At 50.7% G+C, this 14,910-nt stretch overlaps 1 protein-coding gene across 1 annotated transcript in view; it reads right to left on the minus strand.

The window, feature by feature from the left end:
• The window catches only part of POLN (polymerase (DNA directed) nu), a 176,316-nt gene that overhangs the window by 7,995 nt on the left and 153,411 nt on the right, over positions 1-14,910 (minus strand). Inside the window, exons 19-21 of the mRNA XM_012664146.1 lie at positions 7,032-7,163; positions 2,065-2,175; positions 1,502-1,580 (exon numbers count right to left, since the gene is read on the minus strand). Of these exons, the coding sequence (XP_012519600.1) occupies positions 1,502-1,580; positions 2,065-2,175; positions 7,032-7,163 (322 nt within the window). The remainder of the gene's footprint in view (positions 1-1,501; positions 1,581-2,064; positions 2,176-7,031; positions 7,164-14,910) is intronic.

A 14,910-nucleotide genomic window follows, 5' to 3' on the forward strand; every position in this document is an offset into this window, starting at 1 on the left:
TTGGCATGTGTGCATATGTGTGCATGTTGGGGAGGGAAGCACATGGCAGGGGAAACTAAGTGAGAGCAATGCTTTTAATCCCCTCAGTTACTGCAGAGGTCAGAGTTGCCCCCAGAGCCCCGGGCAGGTATGAGGGGGGCCACTAAGGACAGTTTGGATCTACCTGGGGCCTCAGGCAGCATCCTTCCCAGGGCCCTGGGCAATAGCCCACGGGCTGCTCCTCCCCAGAGGTTAAGGTGACTGTGGACAGAGGAAGTCCCTGGAGGGATGTCAAAGGGGAGGGCCACAGGGTCTGTGGCTTGCAGACGTCTCCTCCCTGTCCCTTTACTAGGTGCCACCCACAGGCCTCCGGCAGGGCCTTTGCCTGGTACAAGTGTGCACAATGTTGCTGATCACCAAAGGAACACAGGCTCAAAAGTCAGAATGAACAGGAGGAAATATTTGAAGACATAAAGGAGATAGTTTTCAAAAGAGAGATGAAAGATCTCTGAGAAGGAAAAAAAAAATCATACCTTGAGAATGTAAAATAATATCAGAAGCCAAGAGAAAGTTGTAAGCTCAGATGGAAAGGGATGGCCATGCACAAACAGGCCCCTACACCCCAAAGGCAGGGTGCCATGGGGGCTGTGGTATGGGGCCGGTGAAACCTGTGTCACATTTTATGATCTAGAAAAGCTGCTGCTTCGACTGCCATGGGCTTCATGTTGGAGGTGCTGACCCACCTGGGCACAGCATCTGCAGAGGCCCCGCAGGACTGGCATGAGCAGCCTGAGGGCCCTTAGGGTGGGGGTGGGTGGGAGGGAGCAAGGTCTGACAGGGTCACTTCTTGGAAGGGCTCCTGGACTTCTTGAGGAGAACCCAGCCCCCCAGGAGGAGGAGGCATCTGTGCTGCAGCCAACGCCAGGCCAATGTCAGCTGGGAGGAGCTGGCTGGGGCCAGGGCTCCTTGTCTCCCCAGCCCCCTGGGTGTGCGTCCCAGAGTGAACAGCTGAGGCAGAGACAGAGACTTGAGAGAGCTGTGGCCCTGGGCAGCCTGGGGGAGCTCCCACCAGTGAGGGTTGTCTGAGTGTTGGTTTTGGGTTGGGGCTGTTGCAGCAGGACCTGAATGTCTGCACACTGGTGCTGGTGGCAGCAACAGGGCTGGGGAGTGGGAGTGGTTTGGAGTCCAAGGAGCTGTGGCATCCACCTGCCACTGGGGTGGGCAGCCTCGTGGGGTGCCCTGTGGGACGTGCAGACACCCCGGGAGGAAGGCTTCAAGGGAGGCAGCATTTCTGTCCCAAGAGGCTTCGTCTGTGCCGCAGGCTGGGGGATGGTGCTGCCTGTCTCAAGGGGCCCCCAGGGCTCTGCAGCTCAAGGGGCTCAGGCTCCCAGGGTTCCTTTGCTCGGGGCTGGCAAGCAGTCAGAATCCAGATCCCACAGACAGGAAGTTGTGGGCCCAGCGCGGTCCGCTCACCCAGCAGCCACCTCCTGCCCATGCCCGGGAAAGGTCACCTGGCACAGACCTGGCGGTCAAGGTCGGGGAGGCGGCCACTGCAGTGAAGATGTGGACCATGGCCATCTTGCAGAGGTCGGCGGCTGAGCCTGTGGGCACAAAGGGCTGTCTCAGGGCCCCGTGATGGGGCGCCTGGAGCCCGCTGGTCATGAGCCACTTGAACACAGTGGCTGAAGACAACTGAGGAGGCAGACACCATGTCCTCCCTCGACCAGCCACCTCTTGCTGCTGGGGGGCCCCGGAGGGCAACACAGGACGGAGCTCCAGGTCTGGCTCTAGTGCTGGCTGAGCTCCTGAAGCCTCAATTTCCCACCTGTGTATGTGGGGAAGACCACTGTCTTGGCCGGCTCTTGTGGGAAACGTCCTAATTATAAAGAACATCATGCCCTGAGCACCTGCCACCTGCAGGCGCCATTCACTGGTGCCTCCTGACAGAAACCACAGGGCAGGACAGGTGATAGCCATGGAGCTCCTGGAGGAAGGGCTTGCTAGGACAGGAAATATCCAATCCAGAACTATGGGGCAAGGGGCTGGCAAGGGGCTGGCAGGCGGCAGGTGAGCGAGGGCCTATACCTTGCACCACGAAATTCACGGCCTGTCGCTCTGCTTGTGCCCGGAACTGCTGGTCATGTGCACAGATCCTTGGCAGGGCTCTCCTTCTGCCCATGAGGGACACCACGTAGCCTAGGTCACACAAAGGAAAGGCAGATGAGAGACGGAAATGAACAGGCAGTGTGGCAGGTGTGGCTCCCCTCGGGTCAGGACCAGAGCTCCAGAGGGACATCCTGCCCAGCGCTGGCTCTGAGCCTCAGGCATGGCCCCCTGGTCCATTGCCAGGGCCTGTGGGGCCCGTGGTAGGAAAATGGGGGTCTGCAGTAGGCCACTGGCTAGGAGGCACGTTTCTGCACTGTTCTGACTTCAAGCTGCACTTAGATCTGACCTAGGGTGAGGGATGGCAGTTTTTCTACTATCAAAGTTGTTCAAAGCCACGTGTGGGACTTGGGCACAGGAGTAACTCTGGGCTGTGTGGCAGCTGGACTGGAGGAGCAAGGCATCCACCCACACTCCCTGCAAGGAGGGCTGGATATCTGAGAGAGTCTGCCTCTCTACAGGGGGCAGATCCAAGTCTTGTGGGACCTGTGCATACCTGAAGCATATGCAATTTGGGGGCTCTACGAAAGTGAACACCAACAATCTGCATTTGTTGAGGATATTCCTGACCAGTGAGGATTTCTGTTTTAACTAGGTATTGGTGAGAAATATATGTTCCCCTTGTGATTTTACATGTCTGAAGACTTTCCTACATATATAATAATCATAAAAGTGACAATTATTGGTCCAGAGTGGTGGCTCATGCCTGTGATACCAGCAATTTGGGAGGCCGAGGTGGGAGAATCACTTGAGGTCAGGAGTTTCAGATCAGGCTGGGCAACACAGCGAAACCCCTGTCTTTACAAAAAATTTTTAAAAATTAGCCATGTGTGGTGGTACACTCCTGTACTCCCAAGTACTCAGGAGGTTGAGGTGGGGGGAATCACTTGAACCCAGGAGTTCAAGGCTTCGGTGAGCTATGATCACACCACTGCACTTCAGCCTGGACAACAGAGCAAGACCCTGTCTCTAAAAACAATAAATAAATAAAATACACATTTAAAAAACATATTACAAGACTGAATGACTGAAAACTTTCTTTTTAAGATCAGGAAGAAGACAAGGATGTTTGTTCTCACCAATTCCATTCAATGTTGTACTGAAGGTACTAACCATAGCAACAAGGCAAGATATTAATATAAAGGCCATTTATACTGGAAAGGGAAAGTGAAATTTAAAAACCTTTTCAGATGATGTGATCATCTAGGTAGAGAATCCTAAGGAAAGTACAAAAAGAAAAAGGAGCTACTATAGCTGATACATGCAGAGTAAGACCCTTCCCCCTTCCCAAAAAAGTGACAAAGTGACAGATATTGAGTACCCACCACATGCCAGGCAACCTACCAAGCCTCCTGAGAGTGATTGCAGTGAGGACAGGGGAGCCTGGGCTTCGGACATGGTCCCTCTCTGTTCCTGCAGCTTCATCTGTCTAGCAATTTCTGACCAACGCTGGGTATTGTGACTTTATGTTGTTGAATGCTGGGGTTTGCTGTCTTCCTTTCAAAAGTGTCTTGGCAGGCTTCAGTTACTAGCTGATCATCCTGATCCTTTTGAAGTCTGTTTTTAAGCTTTGCTAGGGTGGGTTTAGAGCAGCCTTTAAGGCTAGTTTAGACCTACCTCTAAGGTGTGACCCTTGTGAGGTCTCTACTGAAAGTTCCAGATGTCCAACAAGGACTCTCCACTCCGAATGGCCAGAACTCAAACATCTCCCAGCCTGCATGCACTTTGAAATTGTGCGTGTACTGCTCCCCAGCAGTTACTCTGCTTACTCCTGTGGAGTTTCCCTCTATATGTTTATGTCTTAGTACTCAGAAACAGACACAAGGGGGCCCTTTGATGTATGGAGCGCTCTCTCTGCAGAGCTCCCTTCTCTCTGATACTCTCCTTGCAAAATCTCGCTGCCTCTGCCTCCCCAATCCCACCCTATGTCTGCTCTACTCAGCAAGAGCCTTGCTGTCTGCTGGGCCTCCTCTCCCACACTACAACCTGAGGCTCCAGACACAGGGTACACAGGACTCACCTCGCTCGCTCCTCTGCTCTCAGAGTCCAGAGCAATATGCTGTCCACTATCTAGTGTCAGGAAACAGCTGCTTCCTATGTTTTGCCCAATTTTCCAGTGGTTTATGGTGGGAGCAAAATCTGAAGCCTGTGACTCCATTGTGGCCAAAGCGGAAGTCCCCCATTCCAAGCATTTCGAGTGTTTCTTCTCCACTTGCTGCTCCCAGTGCTGTGACCCCAGCTCCTGCTCATCCTGAGAGACGCCCTCAGGCCCTGCCACTTCACGTTGCTGCCTGGAGTGGAAGCAGTGCTCCTGGAAGCCACTCCTGTGCTGCGACAGCACGCACCCTCCACCACACACAGGGAGGCAGCGTGCACAGGAATACCAGCAGCGGCTCCGAAATGGCATAAACAAGCCGCCATCTCAACTTCCCCTTACCTACATTACAAAACTGGCTGTGGCCCCTCTGCCACCACCAGGCATGGAAAAGCATGAGGTGGAGAAGTTGGGGCTGAGGCAGCAGTCCTGGTTGGCTGTGTCTTGCTTTCGCCAAGCTTGCAAAGGACGGTGCCATGCCAGCTGTCATCCATCCCAGCTAAGGCCCAATGTGGTGTGGAGGGCACTGCCCAAGGACTTGGCCCAAGCTGCCCACACACACCGCCACTGAGCTAACACCTGCATCACTTCTAGACAGTTCCCAGGTGGTGGCTCTGACTGCAGCCTCTCCCCTCAGTCTCTTTCCTACACTGTTACCAGAATTGTTTCTGAAGGATGAATGCCAGGTTCCTTCCATGCGTAGCATCATGCAAGGCTGGGCTCGTCTGGCCCTGCCTGTCCTCTGGCCTCTCCTACATGCCCACACTGGCCCTGTGCACCCTCCTTGGCCTTTCCTGTCCCAGCTCAGGTCCCCTGAGGCTGGCAGCTGCTCCTGGCGCCCCCTGTTGCTCTCTGCCTTGGTAGCCTGTTAGTTCATTTCACACCGAGGATGCAATCTTTCTGTCATGGACTTGTCATGTCAAGTGTCATGAATGCACTTGCTTGCTCGTGGCTTCCCGGCCTCCCCCACTGGACTGTGAGCTCCAGGAGAGCCAGGAGCTGGGTGTCTGGCATCAGCACAGTTCCTGACACATGGGAGGTGCCCAGCAAACATTTGTGGAGAAATTCAATGATTGTCTAATGTTTGCTGCAGTATCTTCCTGGAAGTGTAATTGCTGGGCCAAAGGGCATGCATGCTTCTTGTTTGGATACATAATACCCCACATCCCTTCAGGAAAGTTAAGTACAAGGAAGGGAGGCACTGGCTCTGGTGCTGAGCTGCCCGGGGGGTGTGTTCTGACCCCAACTTATTAGCTGGGTGGATTGGGAAGCTACCTAACCTCTCAGTGACTCATTCTCTTCTTCTGTAAAATGGAGACAATATTACCCATTTCTTAGAGCTGCAGTGAGGACTACATGAGTCAATTTATGGAAAGCATTTAAAATCACGCCTGGCATACAGTTGGTGCTACACAAATGAATGCATTCTGAGTATATTTCCATCCACAGTGTATAAGAAGATCCTGGCTCCATAAACACTCATCAACACCGCATGCTGTCTCTATTTTAACACTTCAAAAGTGACAGTATTTTTACTTTTGCTTAGTGTGGGGCTCCTGGGTTCAGGAGAAGATCCTGGCTTGTGGGGCTGGTGGAGGTCCGCGCTGAACAGCAGGCCCCGAGGCTGGAAACGATTAGCGGCTTTCTCATGCTCCACATGTAGGTGGAATGGGGGCTGTCGGAGCAGCAGGGCCAGGAGGGATCCCTTTCTTGCTCATGTGGGCCAGTGGCGCAGACTGTCCATGCTCCCGACTGCAGTCAGGCCAGGGAAGAGCCTGTTTTGGGGTCCCGGGCTCCAAAGTGAACAGTCACCAAGGAGTCAGGGGACAGACTGGAGGGGGTGTTGCCGCAGGCTGCCCTGCAGGCCCTGCCCGCATCCCAGGGAATGTCTAGGACTGTGGGTCCTGCAGAAGCTGGTTCTCCAGCTGGTTTTTACTTTTTACTCCCTAGTGAGGGTTGGGTTTGGTGGGTGCTCTCTCTGTACCTATTATTAATCCTCTTTTTTGTTGTTTATTTCATTAATTTCTGCTCTTCCATTGATTTCCTTCCTTCTTTATTTAATTTACTCTGCTGCTCATTCCAAGTTTCTTGTTTCGTGTTGACTACAACTAATTTATGTCCACAAATTTCTCTCTATCTTTTAAAAATACTCTTTTAAACTATCCTTTACTTCTAAGTGAAGCATCAGCTTGGTCAAGCCCCACAGTTTTTGATGGGACATTTTCTTGTCATTTATTTCTAAAATTTTTGTCATTTTCTGTTTTTTATCCTAAATTACTTAGGAGTGCAGTGAATTTCCAATTAGGCAGATGGATGGATGGCCACACACATGGAGATATAGTATATAAAACTACCTTTCTGTGGCACTGTGGTCACAGAATATGTTCTACTGGATATTCTTTGAAATTTGTTTGCATTTCCTTTGTTACCAAATTGTGGTGATAATTTGTAAATACATCACATGATTGTCATAAGAATATATGCTCTCCATTTTTAGGTGCAAGATTTTATCTATTTTTACCCACCTGTCCATCTATCATACATCAACTCAAGCTTGTTCATTTTGTTTCCAGTGGAGCCCGGCCCCTGCCCCTCCTCATGGGCAGGAGCTGATGACTCACCCAGCACCCCACCACCCCAGCAACCCAGCCCTACCCATCCACACACCACCTACCCATCTGTTCACCACCCACCTGGCCACCCACCCACCTGCAGAGCCAGGAGCCATGGCCACGTGGCCACGGCAGGCACTGGCGGTGGGAGGGAGCAGGGGCTCTGGCTGAAGCCGGCTCACCTGTCTGCTGACACTGGGCAACAGCTGCTTGGGCAAAGTCCTTGATTTTCTTATACTTCTGCAAAAAACGCGCCAAAAACTGGGCAGCTTTCTCAACAGTAACTCCAAGGCAAGCAGCAAGCCGCTCCTTCCCTGTATGAGTCAGAAAGACACACGATCAGAGTTAAGTCCTAACTCACACCCAGCAGGTGCTGAGAGCACGTGCCTGCGGGGAGGGACCGTGTTCTCAGAAACAAGCCAGTCGCAGGCCTCATGGGGGACCTGGTGAGTCAAGGTTGTTGGCCCCATTGGCCTTTTCTGCACGGTCAGGATGGTGTTGGCATCTGGCCTTACACACTGGGTGCTGGGTCCTGGCCAGTCTGGACTGGGGCCTGTTAAACATTTCTTTATCCACCAGTCCTCACTGAGCACCTGCCAGCGCTGCAGGTGAAGCAGTGAATGAAGACGACATGGTCCCTGCTTGGCTTGGCTGGTGGGAGACCCAATTCCAGAACTGGGGGAGGCTGGACCAGGGGACAGAGGAAAAGAGGAAGGGAATATTCCATGGCCAAATTATGAAAAAATGGTACTCAGGAGTTCCTGTCTTAGAATTTTCATCTGGAGACAAATGCTTTTGGTCCAGATCAGCATTTTGTTCCTAGAAAATGCAGGTGTTGTTGTGAAGCTGCTGATAGAGATGTCTCTGGGTGGGGCGGCACCCTAAGTTCTGGAGTAGCACGTGACCGCCCTGCATGCCGGGTGCAGGTCCTGGGACCACACAAACCTGGGTCTGAGTCCAGTTCTGTCACCCATAGGAGGCTCTTTGTGGCCTTGGGGAAGTCATGTGACCCATAATAAACCTGTTTCTTCTCCTATGAATTAAGTACGATTGTCCTTACCCCCGAGGGTTGTTAAGCGAACCCCATGAGCTCAGGCACATAAAGCTCACAATGGTGCCTGACTCCTACTGGTATGCAGTCGGTAGACACTCCCTTCCACTCTCCCCCAGAAAAGACTAAAAATGTAGAGAAGGAGTCCATGAGGTCATGATCCCTTGCTCGACAATGGGATCACAGGGAAAGCCTTGGCTCTGAGGCCAGCATGCTTGGAGGGAACCCTAGAGGGCAAGCTGCCTGGAGACCTGCATTCCTGGGAGAGCATGGCCGGGGCCAGAAGTGGACTTGCTGCCCTCTGCACTGGGTTAAGTCTGGGGTCATTCTAGAGGGCTCAGGGGCCTTCAAACAGGACAGCCCAGAAATCCTGGCCCAGGATTGGAGATGTAAGATATCTGAAGACTGAGGGGCTGATTAGCCTCTCAGATCTGGTCCTCCCTTCAGCTAGGCCACTCCTTACCCCAACCAGCTGATGCCTCAAATGGTTCTGGACAGAAAGACTGTTCAAGTCTTGGGACAGTGAAGGGGCAGATGTTTGCTTTGCCAGGAAGAGCGGCAAAGTCTGGGGGTGCCTGTTCTCCCAAAGTTTCTCCCAGCAGGGAGAGATAAGCTCTGGTCCTTTCTCTAGGCCCAGGACTGCTTGATTACTTGTACCCATTTGGCTGGAAATGAAAAAACTCTAATATCTCTTTTAGGGCTTAATTAAGACCTATTATTCCGAAAGCTTCACAAATAATGAGCATATTATGTGTTTGTTACACTTTACTGTAATAATCCATCTAGAATTCTTTCTTTCTGTCAAATTCTAATCACCGTCCTCAGCTATGGCACTGCAGTGGAAAATTCCACTGGCTTTTAGAAATGAATCAGATATTACCTGGAAACCTTAGCCAGGTCAGCCAGATAGGACTTTGAGTATTCTTAGCCAAGTGTTTTATCATTTCCAATCTGCTATTAAGCCCATCTGGTGGATTTTCAATTTCAGATATGGCAGTTTTAAGTTTTAGAATTTCCATCTGGTTCTTTTCACTTGTTGAGGTTTTCTTATTTTTTTTTTCATTATTATAAACACATTTTCCTATACATCCTTGAGCTTAGGTATTAACAGCAACTTTAAAATCCTTGCCTGTTATTTCCAACATCTGGGTCATCTCAGAATCTGTTTCCATGATTGCTTTTTCTCCTGAATATGGTCAAGTTATCCTATATCTTCATTTGTATGTTTAGGAATTTTTGATTGTATCCTGGACATTGTGAATGATATGTCGTAGAGACTCTGGATTCTGTTATGTTCTTCTCAGGGGTACTTATTTTTTTGAGAGGGCAGTTAATTTGGCTAAAATCAAACTTGAAACTCTGTCTCCCTGCCATGGGCAGCAGCTGAAATCCCAGATCTAATCCTTTTTGGTTTAGCATGGCTGCTTGTAGTCTGCCCCACTCATGCAGGGTCAGCCAGAAACCTGGGCAGATTCGTACCCAGAATTTGGGCTTATCTTCTGGCTGTCTTTCAGCCATAAATATGTCTTTCTGGAATTTCTCCTGTCACTTTTCAGATTCTGTGGTTGTCCCAAACTCTGTCTTCTGACTCTTCCAGCTAGTAGGACTATGGATTTCTATCAGAGTTTCTGCCACCCACACAGCACTGACTAAGGCTTGCCTTCAGGTGCGGAGCTGCAGAATGGGAAACTCACCTGTACTACTACTTTCTTCCAAGTGCCAACCAATCTCCAGTTTCTGTTTGCTTTTGGTCCCTTTCCAGTGCCTTCAGGTAATTGGTTTTTCACACATTTTCTGTAGTTTATGGTTGATATCACACCTCTCTTTCTAAATACTTATGGCCAAAAAGAGCTTCTAGAGAAGCTCTCCCATCTTCTGTAGAGCTATGGGGACATCTGAAGGGAAGTGGGTGGCCAAGGTTCCTGTATGTGAAGAAAGGCTATTTACAAGAGAAGCAAATGATGTGCCAACTACAAAAGGAGCAGAGGCAGGAGACTGAGATGGAGACAGAGGCCCCAGATTCTTGCTCCCATTCCTCAGACACCCTTGACAGTATGACTATCACACTCAAAGGCCACTATCCCTCCCCCAGGCAGGATGACCTCTGGCTCTGCAGGGCTTCTCTCTCCTATGGTTCATGTGAACTGACTCCCTTTTTTCATAGAACTTCCCTCCACACTTTCATTCAGTTGATCAGTTTCCTGCTTTTTAAATTGTAATCACATGCAGGCCTGTCTCCCTGAGAGTACCCCAAGATCTGCCCAGTGGGTGCACCCAATGCTCCCTACCTCTAAATCCTACATGAACACAGCTTGACTTTTCCCACAGATGGCTAATCATATCCTGTGTTCATGTGTGTGTCACAAAGCTAACTTTAGAACCATAATCTTCACTCCCCTTCTCCAAGTACCCTTTGCCCCACACATATTGCTGACAATTTTCACTCCTGTTTGTCTCTATGGCTAAGCACACAGTGGGCCTTTGGAACTCTGGCTAGTCTGACTGGAACAGACCTAAGTAAATCCCATGCAGCTTTCAAAATTCAGCTCAAGTGTTGCTGCTCTGGGCTGTCTTCCTGGACCCACCCTCCTCTGTCTGGGCCAGGGGCCCTCCTCTGGACTCCCTTGGCACCAGGGACTTCCTATCAAGCACTGCTGTGTGTCTCTTCTGATAGGTGTGAACCCCCTGGGAGCCGGCCCTGGGCCAGATGGTAGCCCTCAGTGAGTGCCTGTCGATCAAGCAAAGACTGGATGTGAAGGCAAACTGCAGCTTCACTCAGTAATTTGAGAAGATTCAAATGTTAGACTCTAAGAGCAACAGGAGCTCAGAGCAAGACTGGAGGAATCAGACGCTACTTCCCACAGGAGGCAGATTTCTGCTGGGCTCAGGGGAGTGAGGGGGTTGTGAGCAGTGTGGTGGCTGGGGAGGGGCACCGTCAAGCTGGCGGACATCTGAATTCAGTGACTGAAGAAGGCACAGGCAGTCTGTGGGCCAGCTCCTGGGGTCAAGGCCCTAGGCAGCTGCTGCCCCATGGCTTCAGGTACCCCCCACCAGCTCTTGAAACACAGAATGGGTGAGTCTGAGGGTGGTGGGCTGAGCACACAGACCCAGCACCTCTGGAGCGTCTTCTCTGCCTAACTCTCTGTCTTCATCAGTCTTCACAACAGTCATGGAACTGGTTTTCTCAAGAAAAATAGGGTCTGCCACCCCCCACCCCCACCCCGGCATTCCTGGCAGCAGCTCCTGGACTGTTCCAAGTGTGTTTATGTGACAACATATCACTACAATTCATTGAAAGCTGGCTGGTCCAAATCTCTACTGAATTCCCAAAGGGGCCTGGCACCGAGGAGGCCAGGCGAGTTTACTTGGTGTAAGGGGAAATCCATTCGTATAAGCAATAGGTTTCTTAGGCCATACCACGATGACTGCCAGTGTGTTTTTTGGCAGCCTTCTGGTAAGGCATGAGTCAGCAAGCTTATGTACCTATTAAGTCACCTCTCATGTAAGACCCATGTGATCACCCCTTCACTTGGGCATGTTGCCATATTCTCGCTGCCGTGGCATCATCCTGACAATAAAGAGTATGTCTCATCTACCTGCTGCTGCTCATCTCTTCTTTCAATTCCTGGGACCCCCTCTGGTTCCCTCACTGGCCGTGGAACTCCCGCCCCTCATTTGGCATAGTTGGCAGGATTCAACTGGGGTAAGTGTCCCCTCCACCCCAGTAGGGAAGGATATGTGGCCTCCCACGGGCTTGTGGTACCCAATGGCAGCAGTCCTCATGTCGTGGGCCCCTGCCACGGAGTGGGAGCAGGTAGAGTGTACACCTGCCACCTTGGAAAAGGCCTTGTGGGCCTTGGAAGAGTTGTTGCAGCCTAAGGAGTGAGCGGTGGCTGGTTAGATGGGCTGGCTCTTCCTTACAGCCCTCTGTGAGCAACATGAAGATACCCTGTGGCGAGAAGCCCAGGTAAGAGAATTACATGTGACAGAAGAAAATTTGGAAGCCTGGGTATAGGCTTTGGAGAAGGAGCCAATGACTGCTTCGGCTGTGGACGCCGATGAAACTCCAAGTATGCACGAGACTGAGGGCGGGACCCCTCCCTTGCGGAGTGCCTGCCCAGTTATGAAACAGAGAGTGGAGCATGAACAACTTATGGGACCCCAGGGGATCACACAGGGCATGCCCATGGTAATGGAGCATACCTCATACTCCACTTACATGCCCGTGGAGCTGCGGGAACTAGGAAAGCAGTGCAGATGATGCCTGGGGAAACCATGGCTGCCTGGTTGTTACACTTATGGGATGAAGGGGCGGATAGTGTCCTGTGTTCCCCAAGGAAAATGGAATAATTGGCATCCATAACTATACATCCTTCCTTGAGGCAGAGGCTACAGACAAGTAGCCACCGAGGCAGGGGTGACCACTCCTTGCTTGAATGGCTCATGGCTGCCATATGTATGGTATGGGATGACCTGGTGAACTACCCAAAACCACGAGTAAGTGGACCTCATACATGGACTTAGTTAAGATTTTTCGAAAATTAGGGATGTACCAAGACATTTTTATGATAAACAACTGGTGGGGGCCTGATGAGGAGTGCTTTACCACACACATGCGCGACCTAATCCTAGCCACATCTCCCCCTGGTTCATTTAGTTCACTGGCAGCTGTGCTCACCCCCTATGTGGGGAAGCAAATACATGAGGTCACCACTGCTATGGAAGCTTTGGGAGATGCTAAAAGATGGAAAGGGGGGAAGGGACAAGTGCATATGCTATAAGGACCCAAGAAGGGCCCACAAACTCTGGGTCCCCTGCAGAAGAAGTCAGTACAAGGGGCCCAGAAGGTGTCTTGAATCCAGATATGGCTAGACCTCATACTAGTAGGAGTAGATAAAGAAAAAATAGATAGACAGCCTAATGAAGTATTGCTGGCCCTGTGGAACCAGCTGGCTCCCCACCAGTGATTCACAAAATCACCCAAGAAGGGAGGAACTGAGATGCCCACCAAAGAGACCCGTAACGTCCAGCTGCAAGATTTTATGGTTGAGGCCACCCTCTTCAGTATGGATTAGGGGTTAGGCCAAGGTGTCTGGTTAGAGGGAACCGTGGATGACTGGAGGCTGCATGTGGGACTTGCTATTCATTGGTCCCCTACAAATATACAGTGGGTTCTAGCCTTGGTGAACACGGGAGCTGACTGCTCCCTAATCTATGAAAACCCTGAGCGGTTTACTGGACAAACGGCCTATATAGATGGTTATGGCAGGCAAACCATTAAAGTTGAGCAAGTTACTATTCCACTGGGGATAGGGCTTTTGGCTCCTAGGACTTATACTGCATGTGTGTCCCCCGTGAATGAATATATTCTGGGTGTTGATATCCTGCATGGCCTAACCCTAACTACCTCCGCAGGTGAATTTTGCCTCCAGGTTAGGATTGTGAAACTGGTGGTGTGTGGCCACCCCCATCACCCACTGCAGGTTTTGCCCACACTTTGTTGAGTGGTACACACCCAATAATATTGCTTGCCCAGGAGGCACGAAGAAATTTCACAAACCATATTGCAACTGGAAACAGCCAGCATAGTGTACCCTGCTGATAGTCTGTTCAACTCTCCTGTTTGGTTGGTTAAAAAACCAGATGGAACTTGGAGAATGACAGGAGACTGTTGGGAACTGAATAAAGTGACTCCCCCATTGCATGCAGCGCTATCATCCATACTGGATCTGATGGATCAATTGACTTTGGTGCTTGGGCAGTACCGCTGTGTGGTGGACCTGGCTAATGCTTTTTTCCCTACAGATATAGCTGTGGACAGTCAAGACTAGTTTGCCTTCACATGGAAAGGACGACAATGGACATTTATGGTGTTACTGCAAGGTTACCTACATAGCCCAACCATATGTCAAGGTTTGGTGGCACAGGACTTGGCCACATGGAGTCAGCCATCCTCAGTGTACTTATTTCATTATATTGATGATATAATGTTAACCTCTGATTCCCTTACAGATCTAGAAGAAGCTGCTGTCAGCCTTCGAATCTTGTTGGAGCAATGGGATTGGGTGGTGAACGAATCCAAGGTCCAGGGACCTGGCTTGTTGGTCAAATTCTTGGGTGTTGTCTGGTCAAGTAAGACAAGAGCAATCCCCAAGGTGGTTATAGATAAGATTCAAGCCTTCCCCCAATCCACTATGGTAAAACAGCTACAAGTGTTTGTGAGGCTCTTGGGGTATCGGCGTACAGTCATTCCCTACTTGGCCCAACTGTTATGGCCTTACATCCATTATGTAAAAAGGTGACACAGTGGGACTGGTCTCTGGAGGCAGAGGCCGCTTTTATGGCAGCCAAGAGGGCTGTTGCACAAGCCCAGATGCTACAAGTGGTTGACTACTCACAACCCTTTGATCTCTTTGTTACCATTGACTTGAGTGGGATGGGCTGGGGTTTGTGGCATTGCCAGCATAAGCGGCGAGTCCCTATTGGGTTTTGGTCTCAGACTTGAAAGGTCCCCCAAGAGCTCTATTCCACGGTGGAAAAGCATCTGGCAACTGTGTATGCTGCTCTTCAGGCCCATGAAGCTATAAACAGGCAGTCTAAGGTGCTAGCATGCACTACGTACCCTATAGCAGGATGGGTGAGGTCATGGATAACCGGCCCAAATTCAGAGGTAGCCCAAATGCCCATTCTAGCAAAGTAGGGAGCCTACTTGGAGCAACGAGCAGAATTTAGCTCCAGCCCCTTGACTGCAGAGTTGCAAACTGTATTGGGCCCTGGTGAATTTGTGTCTGATGCTGACCCTCAGACAATGGTAATACTAAGGGAGAAGAGCCTTAATCTTGAAGGACAGGGTCCCCCTCCAGTAGAAGTGTGGTATACTGATGGGTCCAATTGTGGCCCTTCAGCCCTATGGACAACGGTAGCCATCCAGTTGGATCATGATAAAATTTGCTTTGAAATGGGACAGGGACAGAGCAGCCAATGGGCTGAATTGCATGCCATGTGGATTG

This window comes from Propithecus coquereli, unplaced genomic scaffold (genome assembly GCF_000956105.1).
Source record: "Propithecus coquereli isolate 6110/MARCELLA unplaced genomic scaffold, Pcoq_1.0 Scaffold862, whole genome shotgun sequence".
Classification (NCBI taxonomy): Eukaryota; Metazoa; Chordata; class Mammalia; order Primates; family Indriidae; genus Propithecus; species Propithecus coquereli.